Genomic DNA, 19,308 nt, shown 5'->3' with positions numbered 1-19,308 from the left:
CTCCCAGAATTTTTTAAGACAGCCACCATCAGGCTCTGCCCCCCTCCTACTCCCTGCCCTATCATACCTCTGCCGATCCCTAGTGGAGGTGCAGCGGGTCCCCTGCCGATCACTGTTGGAGGTGCAGTAGGCAGGAACAAGCTTTGCAAACTCCTGCTCCGCTACTAACCGACTGCACAATCCAATTTCTTCATCTGAACGGCATGAGCAGCAGTGTGATTTGGCGCTGAGTGGTTTCCTTACTGGAACCCGCAAATTCTTGTGAGAATTCGCGGGAGCCAGTAAGGAAGCCACTCAGCACCGAGAAGCAGCACGAAATCACACTACTGCTCGTGATGCTCAGATGAAGAAATTGGATCGCGCAGCCAGTTAGCAGCGGGGCAGGAGTTTGCAAAGCTTGCTCCTGCCCACTGCACCTCCACCAGCGATCGGCAGAGGACCCGCTTCACCTCCACCAGGGATCGGAAGAGGTATGAAGATAGGGCAGGGAGGTTGGGGCAGAGGGTAGAGCCTGGGAGGGAGAGTGCAGAGTCTGACAGGGGAAGGAAGGAAGGGTGCTGGGTGCAAAACCTGACAGGGGAGGGGAGGAAGTAAGGATGCTGGGTGCAGAGCCTGACAGGGGAGGGAAGGAGGGAAGGGGGCTGGGTGCAGAGGTTGGCAGGGAGGGGTCTGGATGCAGAGCCTAACAGGGCAGGACACTTGAATATTAAGCCGCCTGACATATTCGAGTCAACCATTTTTCCTCCTTTTGGGGGGGGAAAGGGGTCTCGACTTATATCTGGATCAACTTATATTCGAGTATATACGGTAAATGCTACCTGCAGCCATAAGTGCTATTGAGGTGGTAGACAGGTGGAATTATAAGGGAGTTATGGTGACATGTATATCTGGCTTCCGTTATGTGATGTTCCTTACCTGATATCCACCCATCTAGTAAGATCTGACTGCAACCCAAATTTTAATAGATCATCTCGTCTAACTTTCTTTCGTTTTTTATTGTTTCAATTATATAATCAATCATGAAGTCCTGTATAGAAAAGAAAACATTTCTGAATATCAAAAACTATTAGGACTAATTAATTAAGCAAGAAACAATCATATAATGATGTGTTTCTTCAGTCTACAAACTAAGAAAGTTCTACAAAATAAAGGTTACAGTTCTAAATAAAGACTGCAGACTTAACCTTTTAACTGTAACATAAACTATAAAGGCACCCATCACACTGGAGAGCTAGTCTTAACTGATAGTCATTTAAAGGTCAAGGAAACTGCAAGATGAGAAGGATAAAAAAAAAAAAAATGCAGTTCATAGAAGTAAAGGTAAGTATACATTTAGTAGGAAATTTTAAAAAGAAAGACCCTCCCATTTGGAAAATTCCTGTACGCAGCAAAAGAAACTGCTCCTTTCTTTTTTTTTTTTTAAAGGTTTCCTTTCAGGCATCAGGAAAAATGTAGAATTTTACAATTCAAGAATATACAGTCATAGGCTTAGATTCTGTAAAGTGTGCCTAACTTTAGGCGTGCTTTAGATGTCCTTGTAATGCAAGTAGCAATCAGCTTTATTTAGGCATTGTTTTGGCATCGTTTAGACGTCTCTAATGCACTAAGCGTATCTTAGGCATCTATTAGGCACACGTTCCCAAAAACCCCATATAGACGCCAGATAGATGTCCCTACGATGTTATATATAAAAAGGTGGTTTTTACTGATTTGTTATCATTATTTCAGGACTGTAAGCTTTAACATAATTAACCCAAAGTATACCATCATTACAAGGATAATAAAAACACAGTATACCATGTTTAAAAGCATATTTATAATGAATTAGTTTCAGTAGGAGTTGATCTGGCACCTGGTTCATCCTCTCCACCTCTCATCTAATCTCATGTTCTCAAATATTATGCTAGTTGCAGGCTGTGAAGCAGGAGACATGCCAGCTACCCTGTTTGCCACCCCCCCCCCCTTTTTCAGCCTGGACCTCATGGAACACTAGATAAGACAAAGGCCAATGTGACTAAGGAGCTGAAGTGGTGCTTATTAAGGAAACACTAATGCCTGGCTGCTACTCAAAAGAAATAAGCACAAGGTGAAAAATGGTATAAGATTTTTATTGCACAGTCCAGGAAAGCAGCAACTGTAGTTCGATGAGATAGATGACAGGTATGCAGAGTAAGGCACTTGTAGGTCCAAGTTGTTACTGTGGTAGAATTGGTAAGGTCCCAGAATCTGCTCCTGGTAGGAGAAGGCAGGTTGAAGAAAAAGGAAGATGAATTGAGACAAATTAAGAGTTGATTGGTAAGTTTTAAGCTGGTTTTTACAAAAGTGCGCTAAATCCACACATGCACTAACTACTTATGTTGCATAGGATAAAATGCATGTGTTAACCTTTACCACACACTAATGGCACCTAAACTGTGCCTAAATGGTGCCGCTTCAATGCATGGAACTCACAGCACGGCTCTGCACAGGGCAGGAATGTAGGAAGATTGCTCCCACCCCGCGTCACCACTAGACTACCAGGTAAGGTCCGGGGGTGGGTCAGAGCCGGTCAAAAGTTATTCGCAAATTTTCCCTATTCGCGGGCCAGGTCTCCCCCTAACCCCCACGAATAGGTAGGGAGAAGTGTAGTAGTAATACTTGAGAGATATTAACTATTTAGTCTTAGTTATCTGAGCCTTTTGAGTCATTTTTTGCTACAAAGTCTCGCACTCCCCCAATAGAAAAAATAAGGAGTTAACTTGTGGCAATACAAATTTAGTCAAATCGGTCACTGCCTCCCAAATAGTTGAGAGCAATTACTCTCTTCTAACTTTGTGCTTATGTGTTTGATTCCTTTTTTTTTTTTTTTTTCAGTTGGCGTCTACATGATCAAGGTGACTGCTTTCAATGAATTGTACAATGCCACTGATGCACTTGGACCCTATTATGTAGAAATTGCACCAAAAGGCCTGTCATTGACCTTGAATTCCAGCACGGTGCATAAGGATGAAGCTGTTCTCTTCCGTGCATCACTTTCAGAAGGCAGCAATATCACATACACCTGGAACATGGGAGACCAGACTACATACATCAATGAAGGCAATAACAAATCTTGCTTGAAATGCTCTCCAGCTTTTTCTGCTTTTATTTAGGGTTTTATTTTATGTTTGAATTATCCGCTGGATATTGTCACTCTTTGGGTAATTCCCAGCCTGCCCTTTATACTTGGTGAATATCCAACTCTCGGTATTGAATAGCCGGATAAAACTTGACCATGGTGGCAGGTGTTTAAAACAAGCACAGATATCTGTGGCCGAATATTGGTTGGGGGAGGGAATTGTTTTTGTATTTCCATTTCAAATTCTACCAATTCCCTGCTTGAACAGTCAATGGAAAGGTGGTACATCAATGTTGATATGGTGTTAACACTCTTCTCTCTTTCTTTCTGTCCTTCTTTGATTTAGGCCCTACCATTATTCACAGGTTTTCAACTGTGGCCTTTTACAATGTCTCCATCACTGCTCAGAACAGAGTCGGAAGAAACAAAGCCTGGACACATGTATCTGTTCTGTACAGAATGCAGCGTAAGCTATTGTATATCTATAATAATAAAATGCTAGCCGCGCATGCGCACTCTCGCAGCGTGTTCCCTGAGATCTGATCTGTTGCACTAGGCGAGAGTGCGCATGTGCGTTGTACGTCACCAGCCAACGATCGCCTCCACAAGCCCGCTCCCAGCCAGCCGACAATCGCCTCCACAAGCTGGGACTGGGGCACAAAGAGTGCCTCCTGCCCTCCCCGGGACGAACCGAATAACGGAGCCGAGAGGAGTCCAGCAACTTTCCAAACTGGCTCTTGTGATGACCCCGCTGCCCGGGACCCGAGTCCTTTGCCGCCCCACCCTTCCCTTCCCATGGACCCGACTACGAACCTGGTGATTCCAGCGTGTGCAGCAGTCTTCACACGCTGCTTTGGGCCCTTCTACTGCCCTGATTTGCTCTGCCGCATCTCTGATGATGTCATCAGGGACGTGCCAGAGTAAATCAGGGCAGTAGAAGGACCCGAAGCAGTGTGTGAAGACTGCTGCACACGCTGGAATCGCCAGGTTCGTAGTTGGGACCACGGGAAGGGAAAGGGGGGTAGAGGAAACACTAATGCTGCTGCACAGGGAAGTGGTGTGGGGGGAGGGAAATGGAGGGGGAGGGAATGCTGCTTTGGACAGACAGACAGACAGAGGGAGGAAGGGAGACAGAAAGAAAAGACACAGGGGCAAGGAGATACACAGAAAGACAGACAGACAAAGGGGGCCAGGGACAGAGACAGACAGAAAGAAAGACAGCGGGAGGAAGAGAGAGGCAGAAATAAAGACAGACAGACAGACATATATTCTAGCACCCGTTAATGTAACGGGCTAAAATACTAGTACATATATAAAACATATGCACACAAAACAAAACTGCTTAACTTAATTCTTTCCAGCAAAAATTCCTTCCTATAAAATGCAGTTTTAAATACTCATATGCCACCCATACATGGAAAGCAAGGGCTGCAGTTTGACATAATGAATTGCTGCATGGAGCTAGTGGACTCACTGGAGAGTGAGGGTGGTTTGCCTCCAGTGGGAGGTTATGATGTAAGGAGGTGGAAATCCATTGGCCAGCACTGAAATAAATACATATGTGTGCACTAGTTTATTTTAAAATAATAATTAGTTACCCACACTTCAGAAAGAATTTTAGGTGGCATACGGTATAAATTTAGAGACACAATACTTAAATAAGATGTTCTAAAACCTAAGGGCCTGATTCTATATAGGACACCAATCTTGACGGCTGCCTAAGAAGCGGCTGAGAATTATGCACCAGGGTCCCATACAGAATCTACCTTAAGGCACAGACACCTTACCCCCCCCCCCCCACACACACACACCGATTCTCTAACTGGCGCCAGTTAGATAATAGCACCTTGCTGAAGGATCCCTTGCCATCAGCTGATCATGGCACAGGAATACCCAATCAGCTGAGCCAGCAGGATTCCCTGACACCTTGGCTTCGGAGAGTCCTGCTGGCTCAGCTTATCAGGGGGAATATACCCCTGCTGTAATCAGGTGAGCTGACTGCGGCAGAGGACCCCCCCTCCCAACACCCACCCGGAAGATCAGCAGGAAGGACGCCTACTCTCTCCTGCCTGACACCCCCCAATGATTGGCAGGAGAGATGATCATTCCCTCCTGCCTTACACTCCCCACCCCCTTCAAGATCAGCAGGAGGGATACCTACTCCTTCCTGCCGTCAGGCTCCCTCGATCCCCCGACACCCCACCCTGAACCCCCAACACCCTCCAAATCCCCCACCCCAACAGGGGCTGTTCACGGCAGCTGGGGGATGTCCTTGACAAAACCGAACTTCAGCGAAACATGTTGAACAAGTCTCCCCTGACCGATGAACAAACAATTACTAAGAAGTTTCAAGTTAAAATTTAAAACGGTATCAATTTGAAAAACATTTGAGTGCAATTGATTACAAATTTGTTGAAAACCTTGGTTTTGAGAGAAATATATAGAAGGCTAATGAGGAGGTGGTTGTATAAAGCTTAGTATAATGAAAACCTTTTGAACGCTAAGTGGCACCGCTGAAGCCATGTGAAAAGTACAAGATACATTGTTGGCATAAGCTGATGCAATGAAAAACTAACAAGTTCCAGTGAGGCTATATGTGTAGGGTTAAGTTGCAACAAATTTCAGCTTACACACATAGAAAAATAGAAATAGAAAGGCAGGTATTTTCTAAAGATATAGGAAGGCAGAAAATGTCCTAACGAGAAAAAACAATGATTTCTCCTTTGACCTAACTTTTCCCCAGGCATGCTTACTGGAAAATGTAGGTCAAAGTATGTGGGTTATAAAACAAGTCACACACTATTATTTTTATGCAGGCTCGGTAATTTGCATGTAATCTTTTACCCATGTAAATTAATGTACCCCACCAACGTGTAACAGTAATTAATGGCTTAGTAAACTTAGCTGGGGATCCCTTTTTTGCTATATTTGCATGGAATAATAATAAAAGAATTTCTAGCCTTAAAGACAGATAATCAAAAGGCATTCTTTTATTTCTTGCTCCAGCTGTTTCTGTTTATACCAATGGGACAGTGTTTGCAGCAGGCACTGATATCCTGTTCATGGCATTGACGGCTGAGACAGACCCTCTGGAGTTTATTTGGCATTTTGGGGACCAGCTTCCAGAGAAAACAACTTCAAGAAGTATAACTAAAAGATATAGGGTTCCAAAAAGGTATGGTATTTTAACTCAATTCCATCAAATTTGAGGTTTAGTAAAAATTTATGACCAAAAACCCTTAGGGAGGATTCAGATGAAAGAAACACCTATGAGTTACCATTCCCTCCACGCAAAGAAATGAAAAATCAGAATACATTAAGCAGGACAACATAAACACAAAAGCTTGGGAAACTATGGTTTTATATTTGCTTTTTTAGGGTTGTTGGTTTTTAATTAAATTTTCCCAAAACAAACAAATGACTCAGGGGCCCATTTACTAAACTGAGGTAAAAAATGGGCTTAACACATTCTAAAGTGGCACTGTCCTGTCTAGTAAGCCCATTTTTTACAGTGATTGTAAGGCTTTTTTTTTTTTTTTTTTTTTTTGCTGGTCCTGTGCTAATTTTTCCATTAGTGCTTGGGACTGCCATATTAACGCATGAGCACTTACTAATTCCTATTTTGAAGGCTATACATCCTTCTGCATTAAGACCGCATTAACCTATTTGTACATGGTATTGTGACCACAGTAGCTGGTTAATACTTCCATGCCTACTGTCCATCCATGCCATACCCCCTCAAAAAAAATAAATAAGCAAAAATAATTACCACACAGTAAGCTTCAGATGCTATATACTCCAGCCAAAGTTGTGCAGTGATCAAGTCCAAGTTAAAAGCCCACCTCTTCGAGAGCGCTTTCAACTCCTAACTCCTCTCCCCTTGGGTTCTGCATCCCCAACCTTATATGTCATCTATGTCTGTCCAAATTAGATTGTAAGCTCTTCTGAGCAGAACTGTCTATTAAATGTCGAAATGTTTAGCGCTGCGTATGTCTATTAGCGCTATATGAGTGATAAATAGTACTGTGTTTCCCCAAAAATAAGCCCTAGCATGATTTTTGGGATAGGTCTTAAAATAAGCCCTACCCCAAAAATAAGCCCTAGTTGAAGTGCTTTTATGGAGGTAGGGGAAAGCAAAATAAAAGTCTACTGCTGGTACCGGAATCTTCCTAAATGCTGCAGCAGACCCTTCCATCTTTCCCTCCCCACACCGACCGCAAGACTTCCAAAAGGCAGCATCATGGCAGCAATCTAAACGTCGGAGCGTTCCTCTTCCACATCACTGCTGATGTCATCAGCAATGCGGCAGTGGAACGTCCCGATGTGAGAAGGCCCGAAGCAGCCCGACGCATATCATTGTCAGCATCTTCTACAGTATATTGTTTGATGATGGCAAACGTCAGTTTCTGACCTTCAGATAATGATTTAAGTTGAAGCCATTCACTTTACAATATGTGATGAGAAACCTGAGACCCATCAGAAAATACCTCAAAACAAATGCCTTCCGAATGATAGTGCAATCCCTAATCCTATCCTGACTAGACTACTCTAATGTAACTAGTTATTTGCTCTAAAACATTGTTATTGCATCTACAACTAGTTCAAATTGCAGCATTAAGACTCCTATATGGACTATGGAAATCGGAATATCTGCAGCCCTACTATATGAAACTACATTGGTTGTCCATAACTGCAAGGATCAAGTTTAAATTAGGCATCACTGCCTTTAAGATCCTGAGAGGGAATGCCCCCAGCTACCTAATAGAGTTGGCTACCCTACTCCAGAGTGCCTCCAGTGGATATGGAACCAGAAATCTCTACCACTTAAAATTCCCAGCACGCAACACTATAAAGTCTATCAGGCAAATGGCCTTATCCATCCAATATCAATTAGCAAAATTCTGGAACCAACTACCCGCTTACACTATGATCTTGTGGCCACTATTTCAGGTTCAGAAAGCTTTTGTACCAATACAGGGAGCCAACCTTAAAGTAACTGAAATGATAATTGTAAAAGCCCATTTCTAAACCGCCTAATGCAACCCCTGAGACATAACAATGAACTAATGATGACTTACTTGTACTTGTAACTATGCATTTGTAACTATGACCTAACTATATTAATAGTTGTACTGATCTACCTGGAATAGCAACCCTACTGGATGTCCATATCAAACTGTCCATTGTAACTTCCTGGGTAACTGACCCAACAACATGTAATGTAATCCAACCTTAAACTGAATAGGTAAAGGCAGAATAGACAACATAATATAACTTAACATTGCTGTTAACATAACATTGCTAATAACATAACATTGCTGTTAATATCACATAACAAAACATAACATTTCTATTAATAAAACATAACATTGCTGTTAACCTAGCATAGCTTGTAATATTGCTGATAATATAATATAGTATAGCTGCTAACATTGCTCTTAACCTAACATTGCTGTTAATGTAGCATAGCAGTTAATATTGCTGTTAACATAACATAATATAACATAACTGTTACTCTTGCTGTTAATATAGCATAACATAGCTGTTACCATTACTGTCAACATAACATTGCTGTTAATATAACAGTTAACATTGCTATTATTGTAACACAACATAGCAGTTAACATTGCTGTTAAAGTAACATAGCTGTTAGCATAGCTGTTAACTTAACATAACATTGCTGTTAACATAATATAATGTTGTTAACATATTATATAGCAGTTAACATTGCTGTTAACATAACATAGCCGTTAACATTGCTGTTAATATAACATAGCTGTTAACATTGCTGTTAGCATAACGTAGCTGTTAACATTGCTGTTAACATAATGTAGCAGTTAACATTGCTGTTAACATACCATAATATAATATAGCTGTTACTATAGCATAAATACAAAAGAAACAAAACTTCTTATAAATTGTTTGGTGCCACAGGGAAATCAAGAGCTAGCCAAATAGGTTATCACAAAGCACTGGTAAAAATCTAATTAATAACAAGTAAATGAATGAAAAAAGTTATTCGGGGTTGTTAGAGGGCCTCAGTAGTCACTCCTCTACTTAAATCAGGTCCAGCCTGTAATGAGAGTCGTGAATAGTTGTTACCCAACAGGGTACTCAAACATGACACATCCTCGGGCCTCGTGCAACCTTCTATATAATCCAGTGAAAAAATATAAAGTGCTAAGTGCTCAATGTTACAAAACTGATTACTAGTTAATTTTAGAAAAAAATCTTAATTTATAATTCTTTTCTTTTCTTTGTTTGTTCTTTTTGATTTCAAATTTTTCTTGTGTCTATAACAAAGATAGTACCACTGTCATTCCCTGTGAGCAACAATAGTTATAAAGTGCATGTAATGAGATCAAAACATTTGATTATAGAATCACAATTTCCCAACAAAAAATCAAATCGGAAAACTGTCCAAATAGTACTTAGCTGAAGAAGAAGGCAGTTAAACACGCTGTAAGTGTCGAAAGTCCATTGCTCAACAGAACTCCGTTTCAGGGAAAAGATCCCTTTCCTCAGGAGCAAACACAGGATGCAGGCAGAGAAGTTGTTCGAGGAGACCAAACATACGTTGTCTCAAAACAAAATGGCGCTTAGAGCTTTTAAGACATATCTTAACTAACCAGATCAATCATGGCCGTATACTTTCTGAGTTTTTAATAGCTTTAGAAGACTTGGTATTGAATCACAATTACTGTTCTTTTGACAAGCAATTTTTTTCTTCAGGTCCATGGGGTTGCCACTTGACCCCAAATGGATCTCCAAAAACTAAGTATCAAGGGACAATAGAATAGTAGATGATCCAATGTCCCTACTTCTAGATGACAGTGCCAGCATCTATTAGAATTTGAACTATCTAATTTCTGTAAACGAACCGGTGTCCAAAATGCTCTATGTAATAAGAAAAACCATGTTTGTCTCATAGATGCAGACATAACATAACTGTTAACATAAAATTGCTGCGAACATAATATGGCAGAGAGCATTACTGTTAAAATGACATATAGCAGTTAACATTGCTTTTAACATTTACATAACATAGCTGTTAATAAAACATAATATAGTTGTTAATATTACTGTTAACATAACATAACATTTCTATTAACATAACATAAGATAACATAGCTGTTAACATAACAGACCATAACATAACATAGCATTCCTATTATGTCATTTGCAATGTTATATTATGATAACAATGCTGTCAACATAACATTGCTATTCACATTGCTTTTACCCTTATATACTGCCTGTACTGAATTACTGAAAAACTAATCTATTTAACCGTTTGTAGCCTAAGACACCTTACCCTACCCTTGCTCCCCAAGACCTCCCTCTGTACCTTCCTTCCCGTTCTCCTTACTTTGATCCTTATTGTACCAGTTCCTTGCTTACATATATTATATTTAAATCTTTTTTATTAGGTTTTCATATACAGAACAGACACAAGATCAACCAGTCCATCAAACAGGTTACCCAATCAGCAACTCCACAACCCAAAAAATCCACCCCCCACCCCCCATTCTCCCACTTTCCCACCCACCCTCCCATGGGAACAGCCTCAAACTGGGTTCAGGTCAATTCAACAATCTACTGCGTACTACCGGTGTTAGTGTAGAACAAAAAGGCATCCAGCAACGTAAATATGAGGAAACATAGAAACATAGAAAGATGACGGCAGAAAAGGGCCAAGGCCCATCAAGTCTGCCCACTCTATAGACCCTCCCCTTAAGATTAGCCAATGTTTTGCCCTGACCCACGTAGTGATCCCACTGGGCGTCCCATTTATTCTTAAAATCTGGCACGCTGCTGGCCTCGATTACCTGTATTGGAAGCTTGTTCCATTGATCAATCACTCGCTCCGTGAAGAAATACTTCCTGGTGTCGCCGTGAAATTTCCCGCCCTTGAGTTTGAGCGGGTGCCCCCTTGTGGTTGAGGGGCCTCTGAGAAGGAAAATGTTATCTTCCACTTCTATACGTCCAGTGACGTATTTAAACGTCTCAATCATGTCTCCCCTCTCCCTGCGTTCCTTGAGAGTGTAGAGCTGCAAATTGTTTAGTCTTGCTTCGTACGAGAGACCTTTAAGCCCTGAGACCATTCTGGTGGCCATCCTTTGGACCGACTCAACCCTCTGCACGTCTTTGCGGTAATGTGGCTTCCAGAATTGCACGCAGTATTCCAGATGAGGTCTCACCATGGTCCTGTACAGTGGCATTATGACAGCAGGCTTTCTGCTGACGAAACTTCTACGGATGCAACCCAGCATCTGCCTTGCCCTTGAGGAAGCCTTCTCCACCTGATTGGCAGATTTCATGTCTGCACTAATGATTACTCCTAAATCTCGTTCCGCTGAAGTCCTGGTCAAGGTCTCCCCGTTTAAGGTATAAGTTCTGCACGGGTTTCTGCTACCTAAGTGCATGACCTTACACTTCCCAGCATTGAAGCCCAGCTGCCAGGTTGAGGACCAGCATTCCAATGTACGCAGGTCCTGCGCCATGCTATCTTGTAAATTGCTGTCGCTTACCATATTACATAGTTTGGCGTCGTCGGCGAATAATGTTACTTTACCTTGAAGCCCTTGAGTCAGATCTCCTATGAATATGTTGAAGAGGAGCGGACCCAAGACCGAGCCCTGCGGCACCCCGCTGGTCACCTCCGATGTCTCAGAGAAAGTACCGTTAACCATCACCCTCTGAAGTCTGCCACTCAGCCAATCATTGACCCATGCCGTTAGAGTCTCTCCTAACCCCATCGATTTCATCTTGTTTAACAGTCTGCGATGTGGGACGCTGTCAAAAGCTTTACTGAAGTTTTAGGAACCAGTTTTAGAGTTCATATCTGCAACGGACAAACGTTCATAGCCTGCCAACTGGATCATTTGTGTGCGCCAGTGGGAAACAGTTGGAGTGTGCGGAGACAGCCAGCATTGAAGAATAGTTTTAAGTCCCATGAAGATAGCCTTTTGGACAAACGCCGCAGCACCTGGACGGATGGGCATCAAAGTAAGTTTCAATGTAAATAAATATGTGTTTGTAGGCTGCCAGGTACAGTTCCAGATGGATTGAATATGCAAGCAAACACGTTTCCAGTAAGCCTGTATGCCCGGACACAGCCAAAACATATGTCCTAAAGAAGCTCTTGGGGCCGCACACTTCGGGCAACAAGCAGTAGTACTTACATGTGCCCGAAAAGCTCGGACTGGGGCAAAATATGCCCGAACCAGAAACTTGTAATATCGTTCCTTTTCTGCTACAGATATCAATAGTTTCATACCCATTGAAAAACTCTGTTTTAGCATATCCACCGATATGGTAATCCGCAAGTCTTGAGTCCATTTGGAGGCCAATGAAGCATAGTCCAATTCTCCGGCCAAGTCCTGTAGAAATCGGTGATGGAAGCGTAATGGTATGGGTTCCTGAGCAGTTAAACAAAAGGCTTCTGACAATTTGTCCTGGGTGGCACCACTCAATGCGGGACCCAACAAGGTACTGATATAATGATGTAACTGTTTATATTTGAACCAGTCAACAGGCTTTAGAATAGAAGAGTCACAAAACGTTTGAAAAGACTGTAGTGTTCCATTAGATTGTAATACATGAAACAAATAATATAATCCCCTCCCAGTCCACCAGGCCTGGGCACCCAAATCCATACCCGGGAGAAAGTCTCCATTACCAGCCACCGGGAGACATGGGGTTGTATCATATCTAATGGCCAAACGCTGGCAGATAGTCTTCCAGAGCCTACGCAGGGGAAGGAGAAACATATCACCATAGTTGTCCTCCCGTGTGGGAAGGCAACGAGCATGAAATAGGTAGCTAAAGTGGTAGGGGGCGAATGCTAAACATTCCACCTCCTTAAAGTAGGATGTACCACAGAACCAGTCATTCAAATGCCGGATCAGGCAAGCCTCATTAAACCTCCCCAAATGTAATAGACCCAGACCCCCTTGAGAGGTAGGTAAAGATAAATTGTGTAGAGTAATCCGGGATCTCTTACCCCCCCCCCCATAAGAATCGAGACAATGAACGGTGATATTGCCGGAGGTGCCGAAGAGAGAGAGGAGAGAAGGGGAGCAGGAAGCAGAGGAGACAGGCAGCGTTGGTGCCGAGCACCGAAGAAAGCAGAAGGAAGTAGGAGGACAGTAGGCTCGGGGTAGCGGCGAGAGTTCGCTCCGCCCCCCCCACGCGTCACAGGCAGCGCCGGACTCCCCCTTGAAAAGGGGAGGAGCCAGCGCGGCACACGCGGTGCCGAAGAGAGAGAGGAGAGAAGGGGAGCAGGAAGCAGAGGAGACAGGCAGCGTTGGTGCCAAGCACCGAAGAAAGCAGAAGGAAGTAGGAGGACAGTAGGCTCGGGGTAGCGGCGAGAGTTCGCTCCGCCCCCCCCCCCACGCGTCACAGGCAGCGCCGGACTCCCCCTTGAAAAGGGGAGGAGCCAACGGCGCCCAGCTGTTCGGCGCGCGGCGAAGGGCCTTGCAAGGGACGAGCGCTACTCTCAAGAACACCAGAGGAGAACAGACCGGTAAGGAACCGACAAGCACAGAAGATAAGGAAGAGACAGACACAAAAGAAACCAACCCGCACATACAATCAAGGTGAGGTAGAGCAGAGACAGCACACACGAGAGAGACAACAAGGCAAGAAACACAAGGAAGCAGCAGGTAAGGGACACAAGCACACAAAGGCACAGGCACTGTAACACAAACAGACTCACTCAAATAGGAAGACTGCAGTCAGGAAGTCAGAAGGTAAGGGGGAGGTAGGATCAGTAGGAAAAAGAGCAGCAGTAGGTCACAACAAATCACTCAGACAACCCACGAGTGAAGCACGAAATGGAAGCCCAAGGAAGTCAGAAGATGAGCTTTCCTGTCTTCTGTATCGACTGCAATATGTATGACTACCTCCCTTCGGGGATCCAGGCATACATTTGCGATCGATGCATGGAGATGGATAGCTTGAAATGTCAGGTAAGACTATTGGAGGGAACAGTGATGGAACTTGAAGACAGAATCCGAGCACAGGAGAAGATTCTAGTGGAGCACAGCCCAAACGACGAGGTCAAGGATCTAGAAATGTTCATAGAGGAAGCCCATCAGCATCACGTAGAGATCCCAGGGCTGGAAAACTGTACTCAGGAAACCCAAGTGAGGAGAGAAGACACCCATGCAAACACAGAAGAAAATGAAGACGAGGTAGGAGACAACCGCACACCAGGAGGAATAGTGAGAGCACAGGAAGATATCCCCCCACCCAAAGAACAGGAAACAATTTCAAGAGTATCATTGGAGGAAGATGACAGGCCCTACTCCAAGGACGTGGACCTACGCCCCCCAAGGAACTCCCGAATAAAGAAGATGGGGATCATCGTAGGCGACTCCATTATACGACACGTGGACAGCCACACTGCAGGAGGAAGAGAGGACAGAGTAGTCACCTGTCTGCCTGGAGCAAGAGTAAAGGATGTGACCAACAGGATCTCTAGGATCATAGATGGCGCACGGGGAGTGGACACCGCTGTGCTTATCCACGTAGGAACAAATGATGTGAGCGGGCGGAAGTATGACAGGGAAGAGATGAAGGGCCAGCTCCGCTCACTCGGAAGACAACTGAAGATCAGGGAGGTGAAGGTGGCCTTCTCTGAAATCCTCCCTGTACCAAGAGCAGATGGAAAGAGACAAGGGGAATTGCAAGTGATCAACGCCTGGATGAGACGATGGTGCGAAGACGAAGGCTTCGACTTCGTGCGCAACTGGACGGCGTTCTGGGGAAAAAGCAAGTACTACAGAAGGGATGGACTACACCTCAACAAGGAAGGAGCAAGAGTTTTGGCAGGCAACATGAAGAAAGCAATAGAGAAGGCTTTAAACTGAAGGACAGGGGAAAGCCGACAGTCGACCACCGGTCGATGGCACGGACAACAGGATGCCCCGACGTAGGAACAAAGGACTACTACTCATACACAAGAGAGGTTGACCTCACAGCCAACAAAGGAGAACAAGCAGGAAGGGACAACTCAGACACAGGAGGGGATGACCACACAGCAAACATGGGAGATAACACAGGAGCAGTAAAGGATACCGTAAATGAAACTGTAAGGACAGCCAAGAGTAGAAGGTCCAAAAAGGTAACACGAAGGGAACTTAGATGTATGTATACAAATGCTAGAAGTCTAGGAAACAAAATGGGAGAACTAGAGACGATAGCAAGACATGAGAACATGGATATCATTGGCATAACAGAAACATGGTGGAATGAAGAAAACAAATGGGACACAGTACTACAGGGATACAAACTATATAGAAGGGATCGAGAAGGGCAGAAAGGTGGAGGTATTGCCCTATATGTTAAGGAAGGAATAGATTCTGTTGGAATGATTACAACAGACAGGAAAGAGAAGCTGGAGTCCCTCTGGATCAAAATTCCTGGTCACAATGGCGCAGATACAAAAATTGGCCTTTACTATCGTCCCCCAGGACAGGCGGAGGTCACTGACTCAGAAATGATGGAGGAAATCAAACAAGTATGCAAGACAGGCAATGTAGTTATATTGGGAGACTTCAATTTCCCAGGAATAGACTGGAAACTAGGAGCCTCCAACTGCGGCAAGGAGGCCAAGTTCCTGGAGGTGCTAGGGGATTGCTTCCTGGAGCAAATGGTAAAAGAGCCGACAAGAGGCGACGCCACCTTGGACTTGGTCCTAAATGGTCTCACCGGACCGATAACAGAAGTAGAAGTCATGGTTCCACTGGGAATGAGTGATCACAATGTAATCAACTTTAAACTTGACATCGGGAAAGGGAAACATGCCAAAACCTTAACCACCACCTTAAACTTTAAAAAGGGTAAATACGATTGCATGAGAGCCATGGTAACAAAACGACTCGAGAAGATGGTGGACAAACTTGAAACAGTAGACCAGGCATGGTGCCTATTGAAAAATACTATTGCAGAAGCACAAGATCTCTACATTCCGAGGATTTCCAAAGATCGGAGAACTAAAGGCAAAGGAGAACCAGCATGGCTTACCATACAGGTGAAGGAAGCCATAAAAGAAAAGAAGGACTCTTTCAAAAAATGGAAATGCACAAAGACAACCGAAGCCTGGAACAAACATAAAGATGAACAGAAGAAATGTCACAAGGCGGTGAGGGATGCAAAACAGGACTATGAGGAAAAAATAGCCCGGGAGGCCAAAAACTTCAAGCCCTTCTTTAGATACGTGAAAGGGAAAAAACCTGCAAAAGAGGCAGTGGGACCCCTGGACGACATGGGAAGAAAAGGGTACATCAAGGAAGATAAACAAATCGCAGACAAACTAAATTCCTTCTTTGCGTCTGTCTTTACGAAGGAGGACACCTCAACAATACCTGAAGTGGAGAAACTGTTTACAGGAGAAATAAAGGACAGCCTCACCACAGTTGAAGTGAACTTAGATCAGATATACTACCAGATCGACAAACTTAAAAGTGACAAATCCCCTGGACCGGATGAAATTCACCCGAGAGTCTTGAAGGAATTGAAGGTTGAAATCGGAGAGTTACTGCAAAAACTTGCAAACCTGTCAATCAGAACTGGTCAGATACCAGACGACTGGAGGAAAGCGAACGTCACGCCAATTTTCAAAAAAGGATCGAGAGGAGAACCGGGCAACCTGGGCAACCTGTGAGTCTTACATCTGTCCCCGGCAAGATGATTGAATCACTGATCAAGGATAGCATAGTTCAGCACTTGGACACACACAACTTGATGAAACCCAGTCAACATGGATTCAGGAAAGGGAAATCGTGTTTGACGAATTTACTCCAATTCTTTGAGACCGTGAACAAGCAAATTGATAGTGGAAAGCCGGTGGACATAATATACTTGGACTTCCAGAAAGCATTTGACAAAGTTCCACACAAAAGACTTCTTAGGAAACTACAAAGCCATGGCATAGAGGGAGATATACAAAGATGGATAGGCAAATGGCTGGAAAACAGGAAGCAGAGAGTGGGCATAAATGGGAAGTTCTCCGACTGGGAGAAAGTGACTAGTGGTGTACCCCAGGGCTCGGTACTTGGGCCGATCCTTTTTAATATTTATATCAATGATCTGGAAAACGGAACATCCAGTGAGATCATCAAGTTTGCAGACGACACAAAACTCTGCCGGGCAATCAGATCGCAGGAGGACAGTGAGGAACTCCAGAGCGATTTGTGTCGGTTAGAAAAATGGGCGGAGAAATGGCAGATGAAGTTCAACGTGGAGAAATGCAAGGTAATGCATTTAGGCAGTAAAAATAAGGAATACGAGTACAGAATGTCAGGTGCAACTCTGGGAAAAAGTGAACAAGAAAGGGATCTGGGTGTACTGATAGATAGGACCCTGAAGCCGTCGGCACAATGCGCGGCAGCGGCAAATAAGGCAAATAGAATGTTGGGCATGATAAAGAAAGGAATCTCGAGTAGATCGGAGAAAGTTATAATGCCGCTTTATAGGGCAATGGTCAGACCCCACTTGGAATACTGCGTCCAACATTGGTCTCCCTACTTAAAGAAGGATATAAAACTGCTGGAGAGGGTGCAGAGACGAGCAACTAAACTAGTGAAGGGTATGGAGAAACTGGAATATGAGGATCGACTTAAAACACTGGGATTGTTCTCCCTTGAGAAAAGGAGACTGCGTGGGGATATGATCGAAACCTTCAAAATACTGAAAGGAATCGACAAAATAGAGCAGAAAAAACTATTTACATTGTCCAATTTGACACGGACAAGAGGACATGAAATGAAGCTAAGGGGGGGCAAGTTCAGGACTAATATCAGGAAGTTCTGCTTCACACAGAGAGTGGTTGACATCTGGAATACTCTCCCAGGGGAGATTATTGCGGAATCGACAGTCCTAGGCTTCAAAACCAAACTAGATGCATATCTCCTTGAGAGAGGCATATAAAGATATGGTTGGCTATAAAATAAGCCAGGTGTATACCTAGCAGGGCCTCCGCGTGTGCGGATCGCCGGACTTGATGGACCGAAGGTCTGATCCGGAGATGGCGCTTCTTATGTTCTTATGTTTACGTAACAAAAAAATGGGCAAAGTTTGTAAAACATAGAGCCATTGTAGGATCATCATCATGTTATACAAAGCAATCCTGCCCATTAGTGTCAATGGATAGGATCTCCAGGCCTGCAATCGTTGTTCAGTTCGGGAGAGCAATGGCAAAACATTATGTGAATAGAGTGTAGTTAAGTCCCTTGGTATAAGGATACCCAGATATCGAATGGAAGATGGAGCCCAAACTAGAGGAAAGGGGCCTGGCCAAGAATCGCAAAGTGAGGGCTGTAGAGGTAGTACCAGTGATTTCTGTTTATTCAACGTCAGTCCAGAATATAAGTGGAATTCATCCAGGATTTCTAAAGCACGCATCAGAGAATGATGTGGCTGAGCTAGTGTGAGTAGGATATCGTCTGCGAAAGCTAGCACCCGTAGTTGAGAAGAGCCCTCCATCAACCCAACTATAACATCATCCTTCAATATGGTACGTAAAAGAGGGTCTAGGTAAAGAAGAAAAAGTAATGGGGACAAAGGGCATCCCTGACGAGTTCCCCGACCTACTATAAATGTTCGTGTCAATATACCATTTACTAAGAGTGAAGCTGTTGGGGAAGAGTATAACACCCGCAAAGATGACCAGAACCAGCCCCCCACTCCCATGTATTCCAATACCTTAAAAAGATAAGACCAATTTACTTGGTCAAATGCTTTTGCAGCGTCTAGGCTGACCAGAATGCCCGGCGTAGATGCAAGTTGAGCTCTGGACATTGCCAACAGTACCCTCCGAACATTCACCACCGAGTGTTGGCCCTGGACAAATCCGGCCTGTGTATGAGATATTACATGTGGTAAGAGAGGAGTCAATCTGTTAGCCAATAAATGAGCCAATATTTTTATATCCACGTTAAGGAGGGATATAGGACGATAAGAATCAACCTCATCTTTAGGTTTACCCGGTTTAGGGAGCAAAGTTATAGTAGCTGTGTTGACATGGGATGGAAAGGATCCTTTCTCCAATGCCACTGTGTAGTAGCCCAGAAGAGATTCACACACCTGCAAAGACATCAGTTTATAAAATTCAGTGGAAAACCCGTCAGGCCCCGGGGCAGTATAAGAGCGTAAATGTTTGATTGCTTTCTGGATCTCTGTGCCTTGAATAGGTCCATTCAACA

General features: G+C 43.8%; 1 protein-coding gene across 4 annotated transcripts in view; it reads left to right on the top strand.

Moving 5' to 3' along the window:
* The window catches only part of PKD1L1 (polycystin 1 like 1, transient receptor potential channel interacting), a 331,908-nt gene that overhangs the window by 78,347 nt on the left and 234,253 nt on the right, over positions 1 to 19,308 (top strand). For all 4 annotated transcript variants that reach the window (XR_004538070.1, XM_033930462.1, XM_033930461.1 and 1 more), the window contains exons 15-17: positions 2,854 to 3,078; positions 3,444 to 3,563; positions 6,104 to 6,272. Coding sequence is in view for 3 of the 4 variants with exons in the window: in XM_033930462.1 (XP_033786353.1) it covers positions 2,854 to 3,078; positions 3,444 to 3,563; positions 6,104 to 6,272 (514 nt within the window). In the remaining variant the exon portion in view is untranslated. The remainder of the gene's footprint in view (positions 1 to 2,853; positions 3,079 to 3,443; positions 3,564 to 6,103; positions 6,273 to 19,308) is intronic.

This window comes from Geotrypetes seraphini, chromosome 2 (assembly GCF_902459505.1).
Source record: "Geotrypetes seraphini chromosome 2, aGeoSer1.1, whole genome shotgun sequence".
NCBI classification, from domain to species: domain Eukaryota; kingdom Metazoa; phylum Chordata; class Amphibia; order Gymnophiona; family Dermophiidae; genus Geotrypetes; species Geotrypetes seraphini.
The sequence above is the reverse complement of the archived record's forward strand: the minus strand, read 5'-3'. Positions and strand labels throughout refer to the sequence as shown.